This window comes from Lissotriton helveticus, chromosome 7 (genome assembly GCF_964261635.1).
Source record: "Lissotriton helveticus chromosome 7, aLisHel1.1, whole genome shotgun sequence".
Lineage (NCBI taxonomy): Eukaryota > Metazoa > Chordata > Amphibia > Caudata > Salamandridae > Lissotriton > Lissotriton helveticus.
Genome location: NC_136068.1, coordinates 1,035,992,292 through 1,036,016,314, shown reverse-complemented (window position 1 = coordinate 1,036,016,314; position 24,023 = coordinate 1,035,992,292). Strand labels below are relative to the sequence as shown.

The 24,023-nt window shown below is 44.7% G+C and overlaps 1 protein-coding gene across 1 annotated transcript in view; it reads right to left on the bottom strand.

Moving 5' to 3' along the window:
• The window catches only part of PCYT2 (phosphate cytidylyltransferase 2, ethanolamine), a 249,092-nt gene that overhangs the window by 121,674 nt on the left and 103,395 nt on the right, over nucleotides 1–24,023 (bottom strand). The window contains exon 4 of the mRNA XM_078653796.1: nucleotides 6,477–6,543. Coding sequence (XP_078509922.1) covers nucleotides 6,477–6,543 — 67 coding nt within the window. The remainder of the gene's footprint in view (nucleotides 1–6,476; nucleotides 6,544–24,023) is intronic.

Below are 24,023 nucleotides of genomic sequence, written 5' to 3'. Positions count from 1 at the left end.
TGGCTATAGCATATTTTCCTGCATTTTTACCAGTGCTTGTTCTTCGCCTACTTCTCTTATCAGTTGCTCGCTTCCGAAATACTGTGAACATCTGGTTTGGTGGAACAAGTTTTTTTATAAAGTTTTGCCTTTGACTATTTCAGCATATTAATATTAAAATTTATCACCTAGAGTGATTAAGTGATTAAACTCCAGGATCCCCAGCTCTTGAGTCAGCAGTCTACAGTGCCACAAACTCTCAACTCCAGTGTTACCTGTCGGGAAACTATTTCCTTCTTCCAGACAATGATTGATGAAAACAAGTCTTTAGTCGTTACATATGCGAAACCGATGCATTACCAATGCTTGTTAACATGGACGTTATGTCTTTGCTTACTTCAATTAACAATCCGGGACCATTAAGGTAGCTTCAGGATACATTACATTTTTTTTCTGTTTACATTTACTGTTTAAAGCACGTAATGATACGCAGCTTTAGGTGTTTTTCCTAATTTATGTACCGACCAGGATATAAAAATACTGGGCATGCCAGTATAAATGGGCAGGTGGCAACGCTAGACATCACCCTTGTCCTTGCCACATGCCAAGAACAATCCTGGCACTCAGATCAAGAGGAGCCCTTCTACGTCTTTCCTTCGGGAGCATTGTTGCAAACTTTTAATCCGCACTTGTGTGACACTCCTAGGTTTATAATGTGCCACTCTCTGACCTTTCCATGCTTCACAAGTGCACATTTGAGTGACTGAGCAATGGAACAAAAATGTTGATGCAATACGGAGATCTCCAAATCTATTTTGCACTCAAGGTACAGTAGTTCAGTGCATATAAAGATAACCGCAATACTACAAATACCGCGTAGATTGGAAAACAAGCACTGGTAAGGCCAATAATCTCACTTTAGAGACCTATTTGAATTGGTAAATAAAAAATAAAGCAAAATAGTGTTCCTCCCCCCCCAAAGCTGGTGCGGACAAACAACAGAGGGCGAGTGTGGGGGGAGGGGCAACGGGGGAGCAACACAGAGTAGAGGGAAGTACAAAACACGGACTAGTGAGTAACGCGATGTGCGGACGAAAAAGAAGTGCACAGGCTGGAGAGAGGAATGTTGCGTGGGGGAGTAAAAGGGCAAGAATGAAACACAGGGGTAAAGCACACAAGGCCAAGACTGAGGGGGCAGGGATAACCGCAAGAGAGCAAAACAGACTGTGGTAGGGGGATACGTGTGGTGCAAGATTGAGACAGCTGGAAACCACATGCAGTGTCATGGAGTGCTTAAGCAATATGAAATCCAAGCATTTGCAATGCAATAGGTCTCGCATTAGGAACGTTTGAGCTATTGGTATTGTAAATGACAAATGTTGTATTTATGTGTTGGTTTTGAAAATAGCAAAATTAATAGCTTTGTCATTTACAATGCCAATAGTTTTAACTTTCGCAAATGTGACACCTATAGCATTTGTAATGGAATATGTGTTGTATTTACGTGACTTAGATGTATTGATATTACAAATAACAATGGGTTTTAATTTTTTTAAATAATTAATACTTAAATAAAAGTTATTGTAATTTATAATGGCAATAGCTTAAACTTTTGTAAATAACTTTTGTGAAGATTATGATCAGTGTATTTTATTGTGACGAAAATCCAAGAACAGAAGTGAAATATCAACATCTTTTTGTGACATTTGTAATAAAGCTTGAAACATTGAGAGAACATATTTGAACCAGTTGTTGTTGAATGGTTGCACAGATTGATGCTGTGGTGGCGCTGAGTGATGCTGTGGCGTTCAGTGATACTGTGGTGATGCGATAGATAGAGGGAGGGCGATAGATAGATAGAGGGAGGGCGATAGATAGAGTGAGGGCGATAGATAGATAGATAGATAGATAGAGTGAAGGCGATAGATAGAGTGAGGCCGCTAGATAGATAGATAGATAGATAGATACACTCTGAAACTTACAAAAACTGGGGATAATAAACAGACAACGGTACATAGAATCCGAATTACATGCGCGAATTTGAGGATTTATGAGTGCAAGGTTGTCACAAAAGGATGCCGTATAAATGTGAATTCTTTTACTCGCAAATATTAAGATGCCACACTGATGTAATATTGCTGGAGAGTAAATCCCACAAGGGGGGGTTGGGGGGGGGGAGGGGGCGAGACAAGGTTTCACTAGAAAGTTTAAGAACGAAGTGGAGAGTTCGAGGGTATTTTATTCTAAATCCTCTCACCCTTTCTCACTCTTGAAATAGTCATTTACTCTGGTCAGTGGCAGCATAAATCCCTTTCACGATGGGATTACCTGCGACTGGCGTATTTTGCATGGTACTTCAGGAACGTGTTATTTGACAAAATCCGCAGGTGCAGATTAACAACTTTTTGTTTGCACAATCATGCCATCTGTGTCGTAGCACTTATGTATGTATTTCAGTGCAGTAGAAAACTGAGGGTACCTAACATGCACCTATCAAGTAGACCTGTATCTGGGGAGAGCTGGCGCAGAAACCCCCTCTCTCTGTCATGGCAGGAGCCTTTGCAGCGGGAAGTTTCTGCAAGAAGGGTTTTCAGCACAGATGTGCTTCCTTTATGGCAGAGGCAGGGGGAGGCCAAAGCTATTCAGCTGTTCTTCAGCAGTTGTACAAAGGCAGGAAGTGCCCCAGTTAATTGGAAAGCTGAATGGAAAGTGGGTGGTGCGATCGAAGGAATGGGGGGGGGGATTTAAGAAGACTCATTAACATATCAAGAAGACGTGACCCTCCTTTGTGATTTATTTTTAGAGACGTTTCTTGTGATGGTGATAGTTCTACCAAAAGGCGTGCATTCTCAAATTCTCAACCTGTCCACGATTAGTGTTTCCATATGCACATCAGTCAGGTTCTAAGGAACGTTTGAATGTGTTGACAACAGAAGGTTACGTTTCTATTTTGCAAGAAGTGAGAACTCTCCGGAGAGTTCGACATCGTACTCATTCGGAGTCCCGCCCTTCCCAAAAAACTTCAAAGATCTTTCACCTTCTGCAGATATTACTTCAAAAGGGAAAAGGTGAGTGAAGGTGTGGCGTAACGGCCAGAAGAGTTGATTTTTGAACTGTGGAAACAGATCCGAGTCTCAGCATGGGGTCAAACATCCTGTGATTCTGGGCAAATCACTTAATCTCCCCTTATCTACCAAAATGAATGTGTCCTTGCATAATGTAACTGGCGCTTATGTAAAGCGCTACAGTACCTTCGGGATGAGTTCCTGCCATATAACAAGGAAAAAGCAATTGCTTAAAGTGACGCAATATGAATTATGCTTTAGACTAGATCCGGCCGTACCTTAATGTTTGTACTCGCAGCATTTGTGTCAGGTCTTTTTTTAAAGTTTGTACTGCAGCCACCTACAATAAACACCCGCTGCTCACCTTTAATATGTTTCTGCTTAGGCTGCCTTTGTTTCGGAGGGTGGTGGGTGCGTGGAAGCAACAAAGGGATCAAAGCAACAATTTTATTTTAAACAAGTTTTCCTGAACGTGTTGCTCTTTGGTAAGTGCGTGCGGGGACGATTAGTTGTTATGGATAATGTTTTGTGGGTCTGTCCCGCCGTACGAGCTGGTGTTGTGTGTTGGTATCAGACCAATTTGAGAAAGCACGAAGCCCTGGGAAATAACAGACGCGGCATGTAGCGCTGACTGAACTGGTAGCGCTTAAGGCGCTGGCGTGTCCACCCCCCACGCGAATGACCCGGTGTCAGGCAGTTGGGGGTTCCTTGGCAGGGGGGAGTGGGAGGGTCATGTTCATCAACTTAGTCCAGTGGGGGCAAGGGGCACAATGTTCGTGACAGCTGCAACAAGAGACTGCCTGCTGGTAAAACAAGTGTCGCAGTAAAACTAGGGGCAGCGCATGGGTTATGCTACGTCCAAGCAGAACACAAGTGTGGCGGGAAGAGCGCTCATGGGGTCCTCACACACCAGGACGAAGGTGCGAGCAATGCCGGTACTCCAACGTGTCTCCCCAAAACCGGATATTACCGGCACTGCAGGACCGCCGTCATCTTAAGGGAACGGCCCACGTGATGCAGAAGTCAGAAGTCTCGCGATAACACGGCTCCGAGCTACGCCGCCATCTTGTCTCGAACTTTCACTGCCTGACTGCATGGAGAAAGCCTGACCGAGGTGCTCCATCATGCCAGGGAATAACAAGTCCCGGGTCCCAGGAGAGGGCCCGGGTGAAGACCAGTGAATAGCAGGGACTCTCATGCCTAATGGGAGAGCCCCGCGTCGTGCTGCGTTGGAGGAGCTGGAGTACCGCGCCGCAGCACCGGGTGATTTTGCATGTTTCCTCGGGGGGATGGGCTGGCTTGGTAGGCGGGCGGGCGGGGGCTGGCGTGGGCGGCGGGCGCTGGCTTGGTTGGAGGCGGTCTTAGCGGCGCGAGGAAAATGCCATTGTGCTGGTGGCTTGCAAGGGAGACAGGCACATCGCGTGCCTGTAGTGGTAGTGGGGGGGGAGGGGATGTGTGCGCGTGTGTCTGTGTGCGCGTGTGTCTGTGTGCGCGTGTGTCTGTGCGCGTGTGTCTGTGTTTGCACGCGTGTCTGTGTGCGCATGTCTGTGTGTGTGTGTGTGTGTGTGTGTGTGAACAGCATGCCAGAATTGGAGCGCGTGTTCACGCGCGCGACCTGATCCGATTCCGGCATGCTGCGCGTGCCCATCTCTTGGCTCCTTGTACGCAGAGCCGCCCACTATAGGTCTCGCTGCGACAGGGCTTTGCCCTGTATCGCAGGTGCGAGACCTAAAAAAGCAGTGCCTGAAAAGTAAGCAGTGCATGGACACCAGTAATGAGTCTCTGCTACAGGAGAGGGACAACATTAAGGATAATGGGGCGACCTGGTGTCCCTCAGAACCTGGGTATTGGTAATATAGGAAACATTTGGTTCTGTTGGGTGATAAAATTGCTGTGATCACTGTATTCAATACAAGGGTAAACATATTTCACAATTCCTTATTCACAATAAATGAAAAAACGATTTTAGTTTAAGAACACACCAAGTAAAAAGTTTAAGAACACACCAAGAAAAAACATGTAGAGTTGATTTACTCTTATATTTTCAAAAAGTATTGAATATTAAATGGCTGTCACAGACACATTTTTTTCATTTATTGTGAATCAGGAAATGTGAAATATCTTTACCCTTGTATTGAACACAGTAATTACAGCAATTGTATCACCCAACAGAACCAATTGGTTCCTATAGTACCAGGAGAGGGACAAACACAAAAAAGGACGTATGGGCCACACAAGCTAACAAATAAAAAGCAAGCACATAAGTGACAGTAAAGGAATGATTAACTGTGATCTGACAATAGGTCTTCCATAAACAGAAAGCTTGTGCTGTCTGGTAGGGGAGACCTAAAAACGGTCCTGTGGCCTAATCAATACATATTTGCATTCTGACAATTGCACCTTAGTTAGAACCCCAAGTAATAGCAACGAGTAGTGCAAACCCAATTAGTCTTGCCTAATTGCTTGGTCAATGTCAATGCTGTTCGCAGATGCTGTGCAGCATGGTCCAAAATAAAAATAAAGGCACTGATGCATTGTCCAGTTTCAACTTAAGGGGTTGCTAATATAAATAACAAGATAGAAACAATGTTAACGTTTTAAAGTGATGCACACAACTTTCAAAGCAACAGCATGAATCATGTAACTGAAAACAGTCAAAACGTTAATGTTTGCAGAGATACTTTGCTTAATTTTACTCATTATAAATCATACTAGGCAAATGGTGGCTTAAAAAACTAACAACTTCATAGAAAATATTTTGCTTCCGTTACAATTCAAAGATTGCACCAGCCCCCTCTATGACAGTCAGCTTTAAAGATATGAAGGACATGCATGACTAAACTTCTGCTGGAAGGAGAAGTTAAAATTGTGTTAAATAGCAAGAGAGGTGCAACACTTTCAGGTCTGAGCTTACTTTGCCTTTCATGTTCCTCTGCCATCTCAATTGTGTTCACCCATCCTTTGGCAATTGCATTGCAGACATCAATCGCTTCACTCCAAATGAATTCTTTTACCATCCCTGGCCTATATATTCCACTCACCTACTTCACCCCCAAAACTGGCAACAGTCCCCAGACCCCTGCCTTTCAATCTTGTAAGGAGGCTAGGACTTGCCCTAGCAAGCACCTACTTTTGATCTGTACTGCAGCTGTAACAATCTATAAGGTAATCACGCCTTGGGAACAAGGATTCCGTCGGAGAGAATGAAAACTAACAGTGGTATGTGACACTGACCATAAACCCATATTTCAGACTCAATTTTACATCTTTTGTATACTTGGCCATGCAAGTGCTCTCTCTTGCAGTCTAAACCAACCTCATCCACACTCAATGCAGGTCTGCCACCCTATATCCTGAAACCACTCCAGTTCATTACTCTACCCCTGCACCTCACCATCTATGTCAGCCCAAAGCCTTCTCTTCCACACTTACCTATACCTTTTGGCATTCTTCACCTCCTCATAGGTGTCTTTTCCATCCACAGTCAGTGTGATATCATCTACATAAAAAAAGACAAGAGTTTGTCACTAGACCCTACAAGAGAAGATGCTATCCTACCCATGGAAAGTAACTCTGAGCCTCCCCCAAAGAAACATACAAGAGCACAAAATTATTCATCTTGAGCCTGAAGTCGAAATGAAAGCACTCCATCAGAGGCTTCAGAAACCTTTACCACGCTTCATGGAAACATTCCGCACCCACCATCGTCCACCCAATAGCACCATGCTCAAAGAATGTCAAGCCTCCGAAGCATGGCCTACCTGTCCTCAATGGTTCTTGCCTCCTACAGTTAACCACGGCGCACTTCTGTTCGCAGTACTAGCTACCCTAAGGCATCCCAGTGCTATCTGTGGCAGCGGTCAGAGGAGACATCTTTACTGAGCGGTGACTTGGAAAAGCCAAGTTTTAAGGAGTTTTCGGAAAGGCAAATGGTTGGACTCCCAACATATGATGGGAAGGAGGGCATTCCAGAGCCTAGAAGCGATATAAGAGAAAGAGCGGCCGCCACTTCTTGCTCTCTTTATTTTTGGAACAACAGCGAGCAAGAGGTTCGCTGAGCGGGGACTTCTGTTAGGGTGATAAGGGGTGACAATGGATTGATTAGTCGTCGGTCCTTGACCCCAGAAAGGTTTGTGGGTGATACATAGAGCCTTACATTTTATTCTCTCCAATATCGGCAACCAATGAAGAGTCTTTAACGCAGGCTTGGCAGATTGCCGATAAGGGATCTTAAGAAGCAGGCGAGCTGCGCAATTTTGAATAACCTTTAGTTTAGCGGTAGTGGCTTGAGATAGAGCGCATTCCCATAGTCCAGGCATGAGAGAATCAAAGCCTGGACCATTATCCTTCTAGCAATGAATGAGAGAAGAGGAAGAATTTTTTGAAGCATTCTCAAGATGCCATAGCATGTGGAAGACAATTTCGCAGCTTGATGGTCAAAAGTCAGGGAGCAATCAAACCACATGCCCAAACTTTTGATCTGATTCTTTGGTGCTGAAGCAGGGCCTAGACACTTTTGCCACAGTAGCCCTTAATTCAAAATTGGAGTGTTGCCTAGGAGCATGAGCTCTGTCTTATCTCCAATCAGTTTCAGGCAGGAGAGCTCCATCCATTCAGCTACCTTCTCCAGACAGGGGTCTAAGCTGGAAGATGAATTTTCTGGGTGCTTAAGGCCACAAGTTGTGTGTCGTCGGCATAAGTAACTATTTTTATGCCAAATGGACAAACTATCTTGGCCAGCGGACTCATGTATACATTACATAATTTAGGGCTCGAGGAGGATCCCTGAGGCACACCGCAGCTAAGAGACATACACTTAGAAAGGACTTCGCCTTCGAAGAACTGAAAGGACCAGTCTTCTAAGAAGGACTGCAGCAAGGTGATAACACCCCCAGTCACTCCAAGACACCTGAGTCTGAGGGTCAAGATATTATAATTAACGGTGTCAAATGTGGCGCTGAGCTCCAGGAGAACAAAAGCTGCTGCGCAACCCTGGTCCAAAATCCTCCAGGACTCTTCAGCCACCACTAGAAGAGCTGTCTCAGTTCCATGTTATGTTATGTTATACTTTCTTGTATAGCGCAACGACTCACCGTGAGTCATCTCGGCGCTTACTTAGAACACAACCCAAGGGGAAGAGAAGCAGAAAAGAAGGGGCCTTAATAAAGGAAAGCTTTTAGATGTTCCTAAAAATTTGATAAGATGGAATTTCTCGCAGGGAGATGGGAAGACTATTCCAGTAGACAGGAGCTAGATAAGAGAAAGCAATACCCCCTGACCTGTGACGTCTGATTCGGGGGACATGTAGTAATAATTGCGAGCTAGATCTAAGAGTTCGGCTCGGGATATGTTTTACCAACTTATGTTGCAGATATCTAGGGCCCTGACCCTGTAGGGCATTAAATGTCAAACAACAGACTTTAAAGATGGATCTTTGCCTTACAGGTAGCCAGTGTAGCTTTCTCAGTAGTGGTAGCGAAGAGGATCTAGCAGGCATATTCAAAACCAGGCTGGCCGCTGTATTTTGGATCACCTGTAATTTTTTAAGGGAAGTCAGCCCAACTTCTGCTAAAAGGGCATTGCCGTAGTCCAAACGGCTAATAACCATGGCTTGAGTCAGGGTTCTACGATGTTCTAATGGAATAAAAGGAAAGATCTTCCTAAGCAATCTTAACCTGAAATAACAGAACCCAGCACAGCCGCTACATGGTCCTGCATTGAAAGAGAGTGATTAATTTTGATACCTAAGTTATTAACACACTCTTTCAGTACAGGAGAGGGACCCAACTGTGAGGGCCACCAGTCCTTGGACCAGATAGCCGCCGCCTTACCCAGCAACATGACTTCAGTCTTTCCTAGGTTCAACTGGAGGAAATTGTTGGTCATCCAGTTAGAGATTTCCAGGATGCCTGTGGAAAAGCGTAGTCTGGTGGGGCTGGAAACCCGTCTGTGAGTACTGAAGCAAGTTTTTAGACTCCAAGAACCCAGATAGTACTGAATTAACATGCCTCTCCAGGATTTTACTATTCGCTGGGAGAAGGTAGATTGGACGATAATTCCCCAAGTGCTCCGGGTCAAGATTGGGTTTTTTGAGTCGTGCTTTCACCATGGCACATTTCCGAAGGTGGGGGAACCACTCCCGAGATATAGGAGTTAATCAATTTGCAAATAACTGGGAGAATTGTTCCCGTCACTAAGTTTAGAACATGAGGAGATGCGAGATCCCTAGGCGAGCCTGATTTTACACGAGCCAAGATCAATTCTAGAAATTTGAGGTCAAGCAAAGGGGTATGTTCCAAAGTCACTTGGGTGCAAGAAGGAGAAATAACCGTGGGGGACAGGTCCTTATGAGTGGCTGCTACATGTTTCCAAAAGAAGCTACAAAAGCATGCACACTGCTTGGCTCACCTGTACTTCTACAATAAAGATATCAGCAATGTGTGGTCATGGTATAAATAATGAATTCAAGGTCAGACCAAAGCTGGACTATCAAGGGATAGCACGCACGATTCTGGTAGGTAATAGCCTTGCAGAACTACTCTCAGGGGTCTATCCAATTGTGTACAAGTACAGTGAGCCGACACCAGGTCAAGGAGCCCCGTGGGCCCAGGGACTCACTGTGGCAGTGTCTCAGAACTCAAGGCACAGACACAGTCACCTTGAACCCTGGGAGTATCATTTTATTCAGCCCTCCACTGGCACACCCACCACAGGGATACACAAAAAGATTAACATCCAGTAACACCTTGCTGAAGGCCTTTCAGTGAGTTTATGCAGAGCAACAATTTGATTTTTAGCATTGTGATTCTCACCCTTCCTGTCTTGAGAGGAGTGCCTTCTCACTTGCATCATTTTCTAATCAGCTACTTGGTGGGTCGCAGACTTGTATCTAAATACCTTGCTCACTTGGGAAGCAACGAGAGAAAAAATATACAATTCTGTCTATTCTACAACATAACAAAAATATTTACCATTAGCTCTTGTCTTTTTAGGTCTCGCGTGGCGTACTGCGCACATGCGCAGTCTAGCTCGCGAGATTTTATGTCTCAGAGTGAACTTCACTAGCGAGGGTTAAGCCCCGCCCCTCTCCTCCATTGGCTGGCCTCCTAAACGGTGGCCAGCCATTGGAGAAGAGGTCCTAGAGATGTTCTTCTTTCTCTTTAATCCCTGCCCTTTTCAGATTGGGTTCCTTGTTATATGTATGGGTGGGGAGAAGAAAATGTGTTTAGAGTCCACAGAGTATCTATTCATACATCCACCTTAAAACTGCAAAATATAGGACGCAAGATAGGTGCAATCGTCTATAAACCCATTCCCCTGAAGCGCTTTTCTAAACTATTCATACATCCAAGCTGGTCCCTCTTTATAAATACAGCCCTGACTACAAGACCCATATATAATCAGTTGTGTTAGCATCTGACTTCTTATTTCTTAAGATTGACTGTTGGAAGGCACCTTTTTAATGCTGAATAGGGTGGGGATTAGGCATACATTAGCTTAACCAAATTACAAAAAAGAGCTTTTAGCCTTACCATATTGTCACGTCCTCATTTTGAAATTGAAACCTGGAGCCGTCTGTCTACTCTCAGCTTTGGGACATGACAAATCAAGGTTTGCCCTGTACCACAAATTGTAAAGAAGTGCAAAGCAAAAACGTGTGAGTTATAAAATCTGACTGTGCAGTATGCTGTCCATCTAGCATGTTGAAAATTACAGGTTGACATGCCTCTTCCTCCCATGCTGCAATTTTTTAGATCTGGGTTCGACAATTCCGGATTTACATAGGACTGATCTATGTCAACACTTTAGGTCTGAGAGACCGTTGCGAATATGCATCTTTCCTTTTTATGCCGAAAACAGAATAGTTTGTGTTTACCAGCTTTGGACATTTGTGTTAACTGAAATTACAAAATACAGTGGCGTTTGTAAAACACGACCTATTCAATAAAGTATGCCAAACAGTTAGCCTCGTTGCTTTCACGACTTGTACAGCACTTCTCGTTGTAAATATCCAAGAGGGCAGAGTTTTTCACAATAATGTTATTGTTCTGGTAGAATTTGCACTGGTTGCGATTCCCTCTGCCTGCTCTTGATAGGGCTTGGGTCTATATAGCTCTATACATTTACATATATAGGATTTTCTAACTGGCTAGTTCTCATGTTGTCGATCTCGAAACGATGGAAGTCTGAGTAAACTCTGGGATTTTAACTTGTAATCTCTGCCGGGTGCATTAAGGTGCTGATAGGTATTACCCACTAACAGTACCACCACAGATTACAGATCTAGTGCAAGGGAAAATGGCGATTTTTTGTGAGCTTTTTTGTGTTTTCTTGGAGTTGCAGCATTTAGACAGAAGAGGGCATTGGGCGATGTTGGTTTCTCTTACTCTTAATGACTCACCGCCCTGTTCTGGGAAGTGCCATGCGGTGTCACATTGTAATGCAATACTGTTTTGGGAAGAACACAGTGCCAAGAAGTACAAGACTGTTTTAGAAACTGGAGGGGTGTGATGTCTAGTTGAGTTTTGCAAACACTGCAATGTTATGATGTAGAGATCTGTGCTTATGGCGCACTCTGTGTATGTATAATAAATGGCTCAGATGTTTGGAACACACCTATTTTGGTGTAGTGAGAGGTAGTAAGATGCCTAGATTTATTTCAAGGAGTGGTCTTAAGTGGTATTAAGCACAGATTATGTTTGTGGGCATTGCACAATGGCGTAAAGGACGGTCCCGCTTTTGAGAACAGTACAGGGTTATGATGCAGAGCACGGTTTAAGAACTACTAAAAGGCCAAGGAAGCTTCACTGGGGCTACACTCAGCGTCCACTCCCAGGCCCAGTGTACTTTTGGATGCTTGGAAAGGTAAGGGCTGGGCTCTGAATGCAATGGCCAAATCTGCAACTGCTCCCGAGCTCCTCACGACTGTGTATGCTAACAAGAATCCACAGCAGTCAGCCTTGCTAGGTGGCAAGTGATGCTGCACCCTCTAAGTCTGTCTTGCTGGCAGATGTAATGTCCCATCCCTGTCCACCAACTGCATTTTAGGCTGCTACTTAACAGGAGCCTGGGCAACCACCATGCTGTGCAATCCTTCTACCGTTTAATGGCACCCCTGATGCCAGACATGGGTGCCAGGTCCCATAAGCAGCTAGGCAGATATGTTATCGCTTTGCTTTTGAACACTACATTTTATTGCTCAGCGCAGCATCCAGCAACCACTGCGTTGTGCGGCTCTTATGCCAGGCCTTCCACTTCTTATTGGGAGCTTTAGCCACAGGAGCTGTTGTGCCCATGACTTGAAGATACTTCAGGAACCAGGCCTCTCAGGCCCCATTCAACTGAATACGCCTGACTGCTCCAGGACGTTACCATAGGAGACGTCTCACTACCTATTCCCTACTCCAGTGGATGTGTTATTGCATATTTAGCAGCATCATTTCATATACTTGTTCTTGAACTATTGAAAACTAGCAGAAATTAGTAAAACTAAACAGAACCACTGACAGACTTGATGTTCTTTTTCATGTATAGTGTATCTTCCCTCTCTGTAGACTCTGCGACACTAGAGTTAAGTTGGTCGTTCAGGCTAACCTAAAACATCTATAGCTCAGAGGCCTAAGTGGTACACCCTCATCTAGATCTGGTGTAGCACAGAAACAGATCTGTTGTTTCAAATACTTAAGCTCTTGCCTTAATAAGTAATGTCTGCATTAAAGTAGACAGAGTCAGAGAAAAAAAAAGTTAGGCAACAAAAATGGTGGAATCGTTAGCTCGAAAAATGGCTTTAGATGAAAAGCCATTTTCACAAATACCTGAAAACCATGAAAAATAGGGAAAAAAGCCATAGCCACTGCCTCTGACAAGGGTTTTTTATAGTTCGGAAGCCCTAGACCAGTGTTATCGGGCACGCAGAGTTACAATCACACGTCAAAGATTGTGGGGCTGTGCATACTGTGTTAAATTATGTCCCAGTTACTTAAAGGTCTCATAGTAAGTCCACATAATTTTGTTTTTATTGACTAGATAGGACACCTTTAGCTCCAAGCCTTACACCTTATTGAACATCTTAATTTAGTTGGACAGACATACCATAGTCCTAGTCATTGCTTAATTTGTGCAGGTGGTTTTGCCCGGGCACTCATTTTTGGGGAATATGGACTTATTTTTCATCTACCTTTGACCAATCTAAGAGAAAGAAAGGCAGAAGAGGAAGAGAAAGTTAGGAAAAGAAAGCAATGGAGAAAAGGAACGTCCAAGATGAGATAAAAGATACAGGAGCTACTAGCTGGTGGAATCTGTAGTATTAAGCACTCTTTGAGAGCACTGGTGGTGGGCTCCCAAGAACGCTCTGGACCCAGAGTCTTATCTATATATTTATTTACCAAAATACGCACTGGAACTGGTCTACTATTTGACCAGAAAACCGTCCAAGTTACTTTGTTTGATTAATCCTCATCACTCACTGTTCTGTCTGGCAGCTCAACTCTCCTCATTATCTGGGATTTCATTATATACCGGCGAAGTTTCTGCCTATTGACATTTCAAATTCCTGCACAAGTGGAGCACTTTTATAGATTCATGTTGCAATAGCAATGTCAAAAGGTGAAATATACATAAAAAATAGCTGCACTGAGGCATGTCAGTATTTTAAGCCTGGAACCTGCGAACCCTGCTCATTCATGTGGGAATCATTGCAGAACCGAAGCCTTTAATGGTGGTCCAATATAGGAGCCACTCACAGCCTACCAAAACCATGTGCTTCTTACAACCAGGGTTCTAGTCACGTCCCTTTCTGGTACATTACCAGAACAAAGTTGGCTTGCAGGACAGAGGGAGAGAGTAAAATGGAGAGAGAGAGGGAGTGAGTTTGTGTGTGTAATGGAAGTACAGTATAAATTTTGAACACAATCTTCCCACAGAACTGTGATTGAAGCCGGCCATCACCAACTAGTGATCCAATATTTTCACTTGTTATAATACATAGATTAAATAAAACTAAAAGGCAACTGTTCGAGCACAACATTCCTAACCAGGTGGATGGATGAATGCTGGAAGGTCATTGTGACCTCCGATACATCTATTCTGTGGAGCCCAGTGCTCTTTAGGTGGGGACAGGACCATCGGATGCTTCCGAACCAGGTAATAAATGGGTCAGATAGAAAATGCAGATTTTCTAATGAGGATTGCTGCAATTCTTTGTTCTATATTAAGATGGTGTGTGTTTACATACCATATGTTTATATATCTAGTTTAAGTACGGTATACGATTTGCACACATGAACTGTAACAATACTTCACAGTATTGAATGCACTGCTGTAGTAGATACACACAGGTATCCTTTCTGGGTCTGAAAGTATTTATATCATATCTAGAGTGGGGTGAGGTGCACACAAGCTTTCTCAATAGTGTGTCAAAATAGTCATTACGGGTACTGGGATGGGCTTAAATGACGCACTGCTTGACTGTCCCTCTTAAGGGGCTCAATAAGCACTGGGGTTACTTGCTAATGGCAAGGCAAGTGTCCACCACCTCTTTGAAAATTAAAGTGTCTCTGGGAAGACTGTTAAAAACCACATTCCTTTAGAGTGCAATTTAAAAATGGTACCTTTCTACAGGTTTACATCCATAGATGGTATACTACTATCCCAAAAAATCCTTAACTGGTATATTCTTAAAACAATGCACGAAAAATGAACCTTGACCTTTTCATTTTCAACGCTCATATGGCTGTGAATACATCCTCCTCTCCCCGACCCTTGCACATAATTTCATGGAACGTTAATGGCCTTACACATTTCATAAAACGTAAAAAAGTTCTTTCCTATCTTAAAACTAAAAGAACGGATGTAGCTCTCTTGCAGGAGACTCATCTAAAAACTTTGGAATCTTCCAAGTTGCAACGGGAATGGGTGGGAAAGGTCATTCACTCCTGACTGTCTGCGCAGCCTCTCTCCGACAAGAATCCACCAAGAAAATGTGGTGTTGCTATTCTTTTGCACAAATCCCTACCTTTCTCAGTCATCAAAACTTGGACTGATCCTGAGGGTAGATACGTCTTTGGTAAATTGAAAATTGGAGGGAAAATCTTCTGTGTTGGCTCAGTTTATGCCCCAATAGGTGCTAAGCGTTCTTACTTTCTCAACCTAAATCGTCTACTTATTGAAATTGGTGCATCCAGCTATATTATTGGTGGTGACTGGAATTTAGCTCGTGATCCAATTCTAGATAAAACTAGTCCTTTAGACAGATGTAATGCTGCTGACAGAGCATTATTGGGGGATATCACGGTGGACCATGGATTAGTAGATCATTGGCGACTCTGTCATCCTTCAGATCAAGAATATACATTTCTCTCTTCGACTCATGGCTCACAATCTAGGATAGATTATTTTCTTGTCTCCCATCCTGTAGTTACACTTATTTCTGAATCCCATATCCTGGAAGCCGCCATTTCAGATCATTCTCCCGTTCTTATTGCCCTAGAACTTGGTCTAACTTTTACAGGTCGAAAACCATGGCGCATGAATATCCAAAAGTACCGTTCACCTCAGGGCAAATCTCAGTTACGCTCCCATTTGACGGAATATCTAAACAACAATAAATCATCAGTTTCTTCTTCAAGAACTATTTGGGCAGCTGCAAAGGCAACTATCCGTGGTCAATTGATGAGAGACGCAGCTTTGGCCAACAAAGCAGCATCTTTACGCCGTACTGAACTTGAGGCTCAAATCATCTCTTTAACTCGTCTATATACCTCCCAAGCCACCGTAAGTAATCGCAAAACTTTGGAATTAGCTAAAATGGAACTCAATAACTTATATACCTCCAAAGCAGAATATGCCCTTCAACGTTTAAAAGGGAGACATTACGAGCACCGCGAGAAAGCAGGCCGATTGCTTGCGGCACAACTTAAACAACGTGAGGCCTCCATGGCCATCCCAGCAATATGTTCTGATTCAGGTGAAATTTTCACTAAACCGCAGGAAATAGCCAATACTTTTGCTTCTTTCTATAAGAAACTTTATACTCCCGAAAATTCAGTAACTGACGACCATATATCCACTTATCTTAAAAATATTGATCTTCTGTGTCTTCCAGATGAGGATAGGCAGCTACTTTGTGGTGATATTACTAGAGAGGAGATTGCTGCAGTCCTTTCCAAGTTGCCTTATCATAAATCTCCAGGTGAAGACGGTTTTCCTGCAGAATACTACAAGTGGTCTGGAGAGGAAACAATTGACGTTCTTCATTCTGCTTTCCATGAAGCTATCCAGTCTTCTTCTCTTGGTCCTATTTCGAATAAGGCATTAATTGCGGTAATTCCCAAACCAGGCAAGAATCCACTAGTCTGCGGAAGCTATCGACCTATCTCCTTAATAAATGGAGATGTCAAGATATTGGCAAGTATCTTAGCGGCAAGGCTTAGAAAAGTCATCCCCTCTCTGGTACATCATTCGCAGGTTGGTTTTGTCCCGGGTCGATCATCCAGAAATCATCTTAGAACATTAGCCCATGCCTTATGGTCTGCTAGAGATTTGACGGAGGATGCGGTCGCTCTTTCTCTAGATGCGGAGAAAGCGTTCGACCGCATTGATTGGGTTTATTTGTTTGCCACTATGAGGCATTTTGGTTTAGGTGAGAAGTTTATCTCCATGGTTCGCTTACTATATGACAATCCAACAGCTCAGGTTAATTGTGGAGGTTTTCTTTCTGATCCTTTTTCAATTCAAAGAGGTACCCGTCAAGGTTGCCCATTGTCTCCCCTCTTATTCCTACTAGCGATGGAACCTCTTGCTTCGCTTATTCGTCACTCGCCCCAGATTCAGGGTATACCGATACCGGGAGGAGTATCCAAATTATACTTATATGCTGATGATATCCTTCTTACCATTAAAGATCTTCCCCGTTCCTTACCAAATTTGCTTGAAATTATTAATCAGTTCTCTGTGATTTCTGGTTATAAAGTGAACTGGGACAAAAGTGAAGCTCTACCACTCTCTCCTTGTACCACAAAGGCTTCTATTGATGGCTATCCTTTTTGCTGGAAATCATCTCAATTAAAATATCTTGGAATTCTGATCAATCGTGGTTTGGAGAGAATGGTTTCAGATAACATCTCTCCTCTCATAGCACAAATGGAAGCTGATTTTGCCAAATGGTCTCTTTTGAGTTTCTCCATGTGGGGAAGAATACAGGCGGTGAGAGAATGGTTACTTTGCCCCGATTTACTTATGTTTTGGGAATGCTCCCAATTATTATACCTTTAGCCACACTTCGTCGCATAGATTCTCGCATTCGATCCTTTGTCTGGTGAAATATGCGACCTCGTGTGTCTGCTGCTAAACTAATAGCACGCCGCTCCCATGGTGGTCTAAGTCTACCATCGATAGAGCACTACTCTCTAGCTTTACACCTTTCACAGCTGTCTTACTTGCTCCCAGGTGCAACTGACTCTCCTCAATGGGTTTCAATAGAACCCTCAATACTTGAATGTGAGGTTGGTCTTAATTTTTTGTACAATGTTCGTAAACCTAGGACTACTCCTGCACATCCTGTGCTCAATGCCACATATCAAACATGGAAACGTGCACATCGTCTACTGCGCATTGCCCATCGTTTACATTCTAAAGCTCCCATCTGGAAAGCATTCGAATTAATGGACAAGCACTTTCTTGGCCTGAATGGAGCTCAAGAGGAATCTTAATCTTAGATCAACTTATAGTAGGTGGTGAACTGAAATCTTTTGAGATTCTCTGTGAAGAATTTGATCTTCCTTTACATCAGGCTTCGAGATATTTACAACTTCAACATTCTCTGAAGAGATGTCTTGGCCTCCCCCCTTGCACACTGCAAACTTCGTCGATTTTGACTTTTCTTTGCACTTGGGGCCGACATAAAGGTGTCATGTCAGGTTTATATAGATCTCTCATTAACCATTTATATTCGCAGCCACTTCTTGCTACTCTCCGTGATAAATGGCAGGAACGGCTTCATATCACCATAGATGAAGATACCTTGGCAGACATATTGGAAGCCCTGGATAAGGGCACTCGTGAAGCACGAATGAAGTTCTGTGTTTTTAAAACTTTACATGATTGGCATTGGACTCCCTTAAAGTTGCAACGAGCTGGATTATCATCGCATTCTAGGTGTTGGAGATGCTCTGAAGCTAATTGTGACCTCCTGCATATAATTTTTGAATGTCCTTTTATAAAACAATTTTGGCAGCAAATAGGATCTACACTACTAGAAACTAGTCCTCTTTCACTCCCTTTCACACCTGCCACTATTTTGCTACATGACTTTAGAAGTTTTCCTTCTATTTCACGACCTCAACGTCGACTCTTACACACTGAACTTACTGCTGCTAAACTTTGTGTTTTAAGGCTGTGGCAATCACCTAGCCCTCCCTCCAAAGAGGACTGAATGGTTGCGATGATACAGACAGCATCCTATGAAAAGGTAATTTATAGGATACAAGACCAAGAACAAATATTCCAGCAGGTGTGGACCCTCTTTCTTTGCGATTCCTGAAATTCGAATTCTCTTTTCTTTCCCTCCCTATATATAGCTTTTGCCCTTCTCCTTTTTCCCCTTTCCCTCCTTTTTTCCTCTTCCTTAATATATTACAGGTGTATATAATTTGTCACATACTGATTTATATTTATTATATTGTTTTGTAACCTATGAAATTGTCTATCTTTGAACTCCAATAAAAAATTATGGCACAGAAAAATGAACCTTGACTTAAAGTTGCATTTTTGCCTCCTTCATTTATTTTGAATGCCGCTCTCCTTTCCTTCTTCATGCCTCGGGACTACTCTAAACCGAATACTTGTCTTAATCTCTTTTTCTTTAAAGCCATACCCCTGAAATCTAACAATATCTATTGATTACATCAACCATTTACTTCTCACATAACCCTCTCTAATGATCACACCCAAGTCATTAATGTACCAACAATGAATTTGAATTTAAAAACATTTATTCAGCGCTCTTTTACCAAGCGGTTTCATGGCGCTATGTGTGATGCAGTGGGCGGCAGCAGCTGGGAGAGGCTAGGCAGTGTAAGCTCGCAAAAATAGGAAGGTTTTAGGATCCTTCCGGAACTGTAGATAGGAAGGCGATGTGCGAAGGGCAGCAGGGAGAGAGTTCCAGAAGGCTGGAGCAAGAACAGCGAATTTCGCTCCACCAGCCTTCTGTTTTTTAAAACGGGGGGTAGCTAAAAGGGCCCTATGAGTGGAGCGAAGTTCTCTACCCGGAAGGTAGGGCTTGATAGCTGAGCATACGAACTTGGGGGCAGTGCCCGACCTAGCCTGAAAAGTGAGGCAGCCAAGTTTAAAAAGGGCGCGCTCTCTCACCGGCAGCCAGTGTAGTGCTTTAAGCAGTGGAGTAGCCCGATGATATTTAGGTAGGCCATGAATCAGGCGGGCAGCCTGGTTCTGTACCAGCTGCAGGCGGTGAATCGCATAGGCAGGAGCCCCATTATAGATTATGTTGCCATAATCGATGCGTGAGAGTACCATAGCCAGCACAATGATTTTTAAAGCCGGGAGGGAAAAGAAACGGGAAACTTTCCTAATTATTCTGAGGGAAAAAAAACAGGAAGAGACCACTGAGCCGACTTGTGAGTGAACAGAAAGTTGTGAGTTCAGGAGGATCCCAAGGGTTTTAACTTTAGGTACAGGGAGTGGAGGGACACCAAGTGACGAGGGCCAAAAGGAGGGGGACCAGGGACTGCAACCACCTCCGGTCAGGACCAGCTCGGTCTTGTCCGGATTGAGTTTGAGGTGGTTGCAGTTCATCCAGTCCTGAATGAACGTCATGACTGTCTGGACATTCTGGGCGGATGAAGGTGAGTGGGAGAGGTTGAAGATTAGCTGGAGGTCATCGGCGTAATTAAACACCGTGACCTCCAGCTGCTGTAACATAAAAATAAGGGGGTAAATGTATAAATTAAACAGAAGAGGGGAAAGTGATGAGCCCTGAGGGACCCCGCACTCCACCTTACGGGAGGCCGCGGTGAAGCCAGCCAGATGGACCGCTTGAGCTCTCCCGGCTAGGAAGGACTCGAGCCATGAGAAAGCCAAGCCCTCTATGCCCGCCGCCCTGACACGGTTGAGAAGGATGGAGTGGTCCACCGTGTCAAAAGCGGCGGACAGGTCCAGGAGGATCAGGGCTTGCGGAAGGTTGGTGTCAATACCTTCACGCAGCTCGTCCATCACTGAAATCACCACCTTCTCCGTGGAGTGCAGGGGGCGGAAGCCGGCTTGGCAGGGGAGAGGCAATGATTTGCCTCTACGTGAGTGCTCAGGGTGGCCGTGACATGGGTTTCGAGAACTTTTGCTAAATAGGGCAGAAGGGAAATAGGGCGGTAATTGGAGGGGGAGGATGGGTCAGCGTCAGGTTTTTTTATGATTGGAATGACAACCGCTGATTTATGTGGACTGGGAACAATGCCATTTCTGAGTGAATCGTTAAGAAGAGTCAGGGGCGGGGTAGGGCAAGCTAGATAGATTTCCCTAAGGATGTGGGCCAGGGCAAAATCCAGGGGGGAACCCGATTTAACCCGGTGAAGCAGCGGGGGAAGTGTGTCATCGGTTAACCGTGGAATAGTGGTCAATTTAAGGGCCGTAGAAGGTGGGGAAGGATTAACAAATGTAGGGGAGGGCGGGGGGATGTTGATTTTGATTTTGGCAATTTTGTCGATGAAAAACTCGTTAAGCGAGTTGCAGAGGGACTGGGAAGGGGGGATAGTGGCCGTAGCTCTGCTGGATGATGCCAGTTCATGTACAGTGGCGAAGATTTCCTTCGAGTGGGACTCTGCTGCCATTATCCTGCTCGTATAGAACTCTGTTTTGGCCTCAAGAATGCCCTTTTTATAGACTTGTAGGACGGACAAGTAGATTGTCTTTTGCGCGGGACAATAGGTTCTTCTCCATGCTTGCTCGGCTCTCCTTGCAGCTAATTTCTTTTCTTTTAGGTCTGGGGTAAACCACCGATTGGCTGCGTGGGCTCGCTTGACTGTGAGCCGCCTCAGGGGAGCGAACTCGTCACCCGCCAGGGTCAGCCAGTTGTTAATAGCGGCCAGCTGGGTAGTAGCTGCAAGGCCTGAAAGGTCAGGGCTGGTTTTGGCCAGAGTCGAGCAAAGGGAAGGCATGTCAGTTTTGCCCCATTTCCTGACCCAGGTGTTCTTGGGGAGCTGGGGTTTGGCCACAGGGGCTAGAGCAAGGGAAAAGGTGATAATGGAATGATCTGACCAGGAGCAAGGGGATATTATGGGGGATGTGGACGTGACATTCAGTGCCCAGATCTGGTCTAGCATGTGGCCGTGTGTGTGGGTGGAACTGTGGGTGAGCGATAAAAAGTTCAGACTGATCATGAGGTCGGTGAACTCTTTAGATTGAGAGCTCTCAGCAGGGTCATTAGGCCAAAAGTTAAGGTCCCCTAGGACTAGTACAGATGAGTTGTTGATCACCAGGGTAGCCAGGAGGGCCTGAATGCTTGAGAGAAAGGAGGGAGTGGGTTGGGGAGGACGGTAAATTAAAACAAAGGTAAGGGGTACCTGGTAGGAAGTCGAACGGGCTACTAGGTAGTCTACGTCAGGGATAGGAAGGGAGGGGAGAATTTGAAAACTGAGATCGGTGCGGGCTATTAGGGCCACTCCTCCGCCCCGCTTGCCCTCCGGGCGATCCGCCCGAATGGCGGAATATGAAGAGGGCAATGCGGCTAGCACATTGGGCAGGGAGTCAGCCTTGAACCAGGTCTCTGTTAGGAATAAGAGATCTGGTTCATAAGTGTCGATGTAATCGAATAGCTCGTACTGGTGATTGACCGCAGACCTAGTATTTAGGAGTGTGGCCGAGGTGTTAAATACCGGAACAAGGGGGACAAATGGTGACAGGGAGGTGGGGGGAGGCATAATAGGCAACGAGGCTACATGTGACACGATCCCAGGGGGGAGGTTGGAAGGGGAGGTGAACAGGCCAAGATGCATCAGGTGAGTAGTTACTGAGGGGTCAATGGTACCTGGAGCCCAATACGAGCGAACCTGAGATGGCGAGTACGTGATTAGACGGGCAGCATCTCGTGCCCCTAGCCCCGGCCAGCCGCGGACGGGCGCAGACGGGCTTAACTCAGGCGCAACTCCGGCGCGCCTTCGTCGCGCCCGCTGCGCTCGTCCGCTGCGCTGACACATACTGCCCGTTTAAATAGTGGCGGAGCGGCGGGGGAGTGGCAGGGCTGGGATAGGGAAGTCAGCCCAACCGAAGATGGCGCCCGCTGCCGCTGGGAGCCCGCAAGCACGATCAGCCCCAGCCGGCAGCTCGCCTCTAGGAATAGAAATCAAGTTAAAACCTGCATAACTTTGCAATAGTTAGTAACAGTTTAAAAACACAGTGCGCGGCGTAGTAGCGCCTTCGCTCGCATTCAGCAGGGCGAGATGCAGGGAAATGGTGGCAAAGCTCTCCTAGCGTTCACCGGTCAGCCCACTGCCACCGGGCCACTGGCAAACACATGAAAATTGAGTAAATGCATGGAATGGTTTCTTTGACAGCAATCAACTAATCAGATAACCAATAGGTTGACCACTAACTTTAGGCTCCCGCCCGGGTAGCATGCTCCTCACCATAGAGCACTTCAATACCTCATCACGGCTAGTAAACCCTATGTAAATTCAACTTCACTGTAATTCAATACAATATGACAGCGTCACTTGAGCTGAACACGTTTCGCACGCTCTACTGGCTGTGAACAATGGATCAGTTTTCTCCACATATTATTTCTCAGCATATAAACAGTATGAGAAAAACATATGTTAATGTTTGAAACACAATTGAAATGGTGTTATCTGAACAAAGGACAATTGCAGCAGAGTTCCCTGCCCACGTCGTATGAACCAAGTTCACAAAAGTGACGCCGAAGTCCTATTCATTTTGACTTGTACAGAGAACCTACACGTTAACTTTTATTTTCTTATGATGCAGAATGCGTTTCTTTGTTTTGCGAATAATGCTAGAGCAATGGCACTAGCCTGTTACTGTACCATTTGAGAGGACAGCACTTAGAAGTCTCTGACTCAGAAGCAAACATAAACTTTCTGAAAGTGAGCACTGTGACCTTAAGGACCTTCCCTAGAAGCGAAGCAATCACTCTTAGACTCAATTGCAAAATGTTCACGAAGTGAATGTTTCACCAGGAAATAAATAATCACCCGGAAACTGGCCTCAAAAGCTGGCAACATCAAGATGTATTGAAGGATGGCTTGATTTGACCTCTGTACTTGAGCCAAGCGGCGAGTACATGTACTTGCCAGGGACTGTATCTCTTTCAGCTTCTTGGAATTCTGAGGCCTGGAAGCTTTAACAGCCAGATAAACAGTTGGCTCTGACCTCTTCGGTTAGTGTTTATTTTGTATGTGCCGTGAAGGTAGTAAATATTTCCTAGAAAGGGAGCAGTTCTCTAAAGAAAGCCCATGTAAACTGTGATAGCAGCAGCTGATTCTAGTTTATTTGAAAATCGAACTTCTGATGCACAGACTTGAGAACACAAAGGTATAATGGGGGGGGGGGGGGAATTAAACCTACAAGCCTCAGAATACAACAATGTTGCTGGCTAAAATATTGTGCAATTTTCCAGCACTACAGTCACCAGGATCGTCTGTTCAGACAAAACAATATCTAGGACATGTCAACATTACCAGTGGTAGGCTTACAGAAGTAAACCATAGTCTTTCCCGTGGCAGCCACACTTGTAAAAGACCTCTAGGGCTGAGTATTGCTCAGGGGCACGACTGATTTGCTCCTGAAAAGTCGGCAGGCTGTTTCAGATTTAGCAACATCTCCTACCAGTGAATGAATTACCACAGTTAAAAGGCTGGAGGGGATGCGGTATAACCAGTCACATGTCACTTCTGAACTTTAACAGGCAACAGAGAAAAGGCAGACTCAGTGGAGCCCCAAGAACCTCATACATCT